Raw genomic sequence first — 5,624 nt, 5'->3', positions numbered from 1 at the left:
AAGCGAATCTCCATTGGCACCAAGCCTAACCTATGGAACAGTGGGCAACGGGGGAATTATGAAATGGACACGGAAGTAGTCTTTAGAATGCACTTACTATGTGATCAAACTCATCACTTACCTGCTCATCAGAAAAAATCCGAGTGCCCCTCAACGTCGACATCTCAAGGGGCGTCAACTTGCAACAACAGCCACGCCGCGCTAGAGAGACCCCCCCCTAGGAAACATCCTCATCCTTGAGGACGCATGGCACACCAACTAGCATAGCCTTCTGCCACGCATATTTACGCACCCTCTTAAAATATTTAGTGCAAGTACTGCTGAGTCTTGTGGATGTGAGGAAGTCAGAGCGACTTACAATTTCTCCCAAATGATCTTTGTCCAAGGTCTCCAAACCTCAACGAGGATGAGAAGCACCACCGCCTTGTGAATCCATGGCAATGGTGACGAACTGCCTTGTCCCTTGGGGAGCTAGTTTACACAAGAGGAGATGGTAACGGCAGGGCTTCATCCCTTCGGAAAGGATGTTCTGCGGTGGCGCACTAGTACAGTTTATATTTGAGATTAGGGAGCTGGCGGGCGGTTCGTTGTACGGCACATTCGCGTACATCCACTGGCCCAAAATTAAAGCACGCATGGCATTTACAGCTACTGAGATTAGTTTGTGTTCCGACCGCATGGACCAACGCGGACTAGCGGACCTCGTCGCCCTTTTTCAAGCACACCTTCGACAAGTACGTGCATGACATGCATGCATGCAAATCTTGCGTGGCCAAATCGTGCGAGGCGGAGTTGTAGGCTGTCAAAACTACCGCCTGCATGTTGTATCCATGTCATCCACATGCAACCTAAAGGCCAATTAATACTCCGCTGGTGTACGTGCTAGCTATACTGTAGTATGCATTGTTTGGCACGAACGTTCCTTGAAGCTCGTTCTGCAATCGGCATATTCCATAGCCCGCTTCCCTTCTCCTTCCTCTTCCACCGCCCGGGCACGTCCGCGGAAAGCGACCAGTCAACCCTAATATAGTACTAGCACAAAAAGATGCATGCATGACCACTAAAATCTCCTTTCTCTTATCTCTATGAAATAAATGTGGCGTGAGACTCAAAGCCCTTTAAGTCTGGGTATAATGGAAATCTATTTTAGATGAGCCCTTTAAACAAGAAAGGAGGGAATATTAGAATTATGTTTTTTTAACAAACAAAAGGCGCTCACCAAGATTTCATTCATTCATCTTAAAAGTAGTTTACATTGAGGAGTAGTACTAGATATCTCAAATCCATACATACCATGCACTAGTAGTAGTTAGTAGTATTAAGTACATAACCTAAGCTAGACCACACTACTCGTCGTCAGAGAAGGGTAGGCAGCCGCATGCTGCAACTCCAGCTCCTCCTGCTCCTCCTCTAGTTTAGCTAACATCTCGTTGATCCCCCACTCCCGCTGGCGGTGGAATAGGCGGTTGGCCTCCACCTTGGCCTCTGACTGGATGGACTCGAGGATGGCATGTTGTTCCGCCACCCACTCCACTTGGATCAACTCCGCCATGGCGAGGCATGCAGTCGGTGGCGCCAGCTCTGCCTCGCCCGCATCGTCGTCCTCCTGTTCCGGCTCCGTGTCGACCATGTCATCGTTCTCCTCCTCCGGCTCCGCGTGCTGCTTCGTCTCCACCGCCTCCTCCCTCGGCTCCGGCTAGTCTGGATTCCGAAGGCAGGGCGGCTGCAATTCGGGCTTCACGCCGCTTCCAGATCTTCGGAAGCAGCTCAAAGCGCCACTCTGGCGGGAGCATGCCGTATGTCGTTACCTTCGGCCGGGCCATGGCTATCGGGCAACAGCGACCGAAGAAGAGGCGGCGGGAGGGAAATGAACGCGACTAGTATTTGGGTTCACCGTCCAGCTTAAATAAATGCGCTGCATCACATGTACCCTAGCGTGCACAAATTGTACACATACGGGTCTGTTTAGCGGGCGTCACATAACTGGTATGTGTGTTAGATTATGAGAGATAGAGTGTGTGTACACCTCTACTCATCGGACATGTACTCCACATTTTGCATCGGGATATAAGTATAATGGCATACACTTTAGCTTATGATTTATGTGGCCATATTAATGTGATTGTGTAAAAAAATGTCACTTCCTGCTCGTGATTTGCGTTATATAATTATGAGAAGTTTGCTAACTACCCCCTTCGTCACAGTTTATAAGGCACACTTCCGTTTACATGCATTTCCAGAAATGTGAGGTTTAAGGCCCGTTGGCATTTACTGTTTAGAATAGTTAATTAGACTAGTACTCCCTCTGTTCCTAAATACTTGTCTTTCTAAACATTTCAAATGACTACTACATACGGATTTATGTAGACATATTTTAGAGTGTAGATTCACTCATTTTGCTCCGTATGTAGTCAGTTGTTGAAATGCCTAGAAAGACAAGTATTTAGGAACGGAGGGGGTACTAGGCAGGCGTACTAGGCTGCATGCATAGTGGGAATGCTGGGTGTGCACACGGGTGGGAAAGGCTCCATGCATAGTGCGACATGGAGTGGGAAATCTCCATGCATGCACAGTGTGAATGCATGCTCCTCTCGTTTGGCTAGTCTTCGTCTTGTTCCATCTATATAAAGCACTCCATCCTATGCACAAGGAACATAAGCGATGGCTCAAGGTGGCGAGGGTGCAGAGGCTGTGGTGGTGGCGGACCAAAGCATGGCAGATTCGGAAGGAGAGGTCGTGGTGGTGGAGGTGGAGACAGTGGCGGAGCCAGGGGACCAGCAGCCCCCCCCCAACCACTACCGGACTCGCGGGCTATGCCTACGGCCCAAGGCCGTCGGCATAGGTCCTTTGCCGTCGGCATAGATCTATGCCTACGGCCGCCGTCGGCATAGCCCCGTCGGCGTAGATCACGTCAGCGTAGATGTGTCAGACCGTCGGCGTAGTATAGCCGTCGGCATAGGTGCATATGCCGACGGCCGTGGGATAGCCGTCGGCATAGTTTAGCCGTCGGCGTTGTTTTCCGTCTGACGGCAACGGACGGCGCCGTCAACAGCGCTATTCAGGAGACGACACGTGGCGCGATACAGGAGACGACACATGGAGCAGGTATGCCGACGGCTTGGCCGTCGGCATAGATTTCCATCTATGCCGACGGCTTTGCCGTAGGCATAGTTTTTTTGTTTTTTTTTTTTCCCTGTTTTCTCTTTTCCAATTGATTTGACAGCATTTCAAAATAGAACAATATGAAATATGACAATTCATCATGTGAACATACTCAAGTTCATCTAAACATACTCAAGTTCATCACATCATCTAAAGATCATCACCGATGGAAGTTCATGAACATAAAAGTAGTGCAAGACATGAAACATGATAAAAGTAGGAATATGAAAGGCATGGCACGATGGCCACATGCACGGAATCATCAAGCAAGAGCACCCCCGCCAAAACCACCACCTCCGCCATAACCACCACCACCTCCGTCAAAAGCACCACCTCCGCCAAAACCGTCATCGCGACCACCACCACTCTGCCAGATCGGAGTGACTGGGGTCGACGGAGCAGGAGTCGAGCCACCGGTCCCCTACATGTTTCAAAAAAGATTCTAACAGTAAATATGATATGATAGTGTTTCATGAACGAGAACTAGTTTGCTAGTAGTTAGGCAAATGTACTAACCGAACCATCACTGCCTAGTGCCACCCATTCATCGAACGTGGGCACGCGTGGGGGTTCTCCCGCAGGTGGTGGTGGGGGTCCCATTTGTGGTGGATCCGTGCGGTTAGTCCAAGATGCCAACATAGCCTGAATGTTAGTTAAACAAGCAAACTAGAAGATCAGAAGGAATGAAAGTGCAAAATTTTAGGTTGGTTTTAAGAGGGCAAAACTAACCGTCATCATCTGACGGTTGTAATCATCGTTTGCCTTCACTCGTTTCAAGTACTCCCGCACCTCGAGATTCCTATGCTCGACAAACTCCTTATATGCCTACATAATTTAGGTTGTTTCTAAGTGAGCAATGCTGAAAATAAACTGAGAATGCAAGATAGAAAAAGATAAGGAGGAAGTACTTACAGCATGCTGGCGGGCTAAGGGAGTCTGTGAACGCCCCGTACTCTCTAACTGGCTCGGGTTGCTAGCCCGAAGCCGTGTGTACAAGATCGAAGGAGTGATCAAGCCATCGAAACACGGATACCGGCCATTCTTCTTCCCCTGGATGGCCACCACCGCCGTGTCGTCGATCTGAGACTGGGCGACCTCAGCAACAGGAACATCCGGATGCAACTCCTGATAGTGATGAATGTAAGACCCCAGGTGCTCCTCGGTCTTGCCGTAGTACTGGCTCTCGCCCTCCTTGCGATGACTCCGCTCGCGGGCCAGCTTCCACGACTCCATGTCTGAGAGCGGCCTCTTCAACTTGTCCTCCTACAACGTCAAATAGAAGTCAGCCATACATAAGAACATGACGTAAAGAAGAACAAAAATGCATCATGCACATAGATATACCTTCATGGCCTTGAAGCCCCAGTGGTTCCTGTTTCCTTGGCCGTGTGTCCCGTCGTCTCCACGGTTAGCCCGGGCCTTGATGCTCTTGGCAGCAAACTCTGCATCGGCGCCGAGCCACCTATCCACCAAACTCGCCCATCCGTCATGCCTTCCATAGCACCAACGAGGAACAACCTATGCAAATTTTGAAAGCATGACATGTGAGCACGAAACATATAGTTGACTGCTTGAAACAATGAAAAGTTAGTAATAGTTACCATCATCAACTGCTCCTTGCTCAAGGTAAGTCGTAGCTTCTGCGCTTGAGTTTTGGTCATCTTTTGGTGCAGGTAGTAGTGGTAGTACTGCGAGACGGCAACCCAGCGCACCTCGTACTGCAACTGACGAGCTTTCTTCTTCGCAGCCGCATAGGAACACTTTGGAGCAACAACCGGGCCAGAACCACAGCAAGATCCCCTCCATGTAGACCCGACGCGCCCGTTTCCCCCCTCCAGGTGCCGGCGGCGGCGCCGTCCGTGAGGGGGGGCACACCCCGGACACGCTCCGGTGGCATTGCTACCCCCCAGGGCCCCCGTCCCGACTAACCCTGTAGCGTTTGACCACGGGATCTAGCCCATTGACTTTGCACGGACGGGCTTTGACCAGTGGACCTCTCCACCCGGTTGTGTCAGGTCCGCCCATAGAGACACCCGGGAGCAACATCCGGGCCAGACCCACAACAAGATCCCCTCCGTGTAGACCCTACGCGTCCGTTTCCCCCCTCCAGGTGCCGGCGGCGGCGCCGTCCGTGAGGGGGGCCATGCCCCGGACACGCGTGCCGCCTCTTCGGACATTTCACCACACCACCCCGCATGTATAAGGGCCCGGTGCGATGCTTCGGTGGCATTGCTACCCCCCAGGCCCCCCTCCCGCCTAACCCTGTAGCGTTTGACCACGGGATCTAGCCCTTTGACTTTGCACGGATGGGCTTTGACCAGCGGACCTTCCCATCCGGTTGTGTTAGGTCAGCCCATAGGAACACTTTGGAGCAACAACCGGGCCAGACCGACAGCAAGATCCCCTCCATGTAGACCCGACGCACCCGTTTCCCCCCTCCAGGTGCCGGCGGCGGCGCCGTC

General features: G+C 51.6%; 1 protein-coding gene across 1 annotated transcript; it reads right to left on the bottom strand.

The window, feature by feature from the left end:
• Window positions 1-3,861: 3,861 nt before the first annotated feature.
• On the bottom strand, window positions 3,862-4,739 carry LOC125554701. Its single transcript, XM_048718166.1, has 3 exons — window positions 4,507-4,739; window positions 4,075-4,425; window positions 3,862-3,987 (listed from the first exon to the last, which is right to left on the bottom strand). Exons 1-3 carry the CDS (start codon window positions 4,510-4,512, stop codon window positions 3,862-3,864), a joined length of 483 nt encoding a protein of 160 aa, XP_048574123.1. The 5' UTR covers window positions 4,513-4,739.
• Window positions 4,740-5,624: the final 885 nt, after the last annotated feature.

This window comes from Triticum urartu, chromosome 4, assembly GCF_003073215.2.
Source record: "Triticum urartu cultivar G1812 chromosome 4, Tu2.1, whole genome shotgun sequence".
Classification (NCBI taxonomy): Eukaryota; Viridiplantae; Streptophyta; class Magnoliopsida; order Poales; family Poaceae; genus Triticum; species Triticum urartu.
The sequence above is the reverse complement of the archived record's forward strand: the minus strand, read 5'-3'. Positions and strand labels throughout refer to the sequence as shown.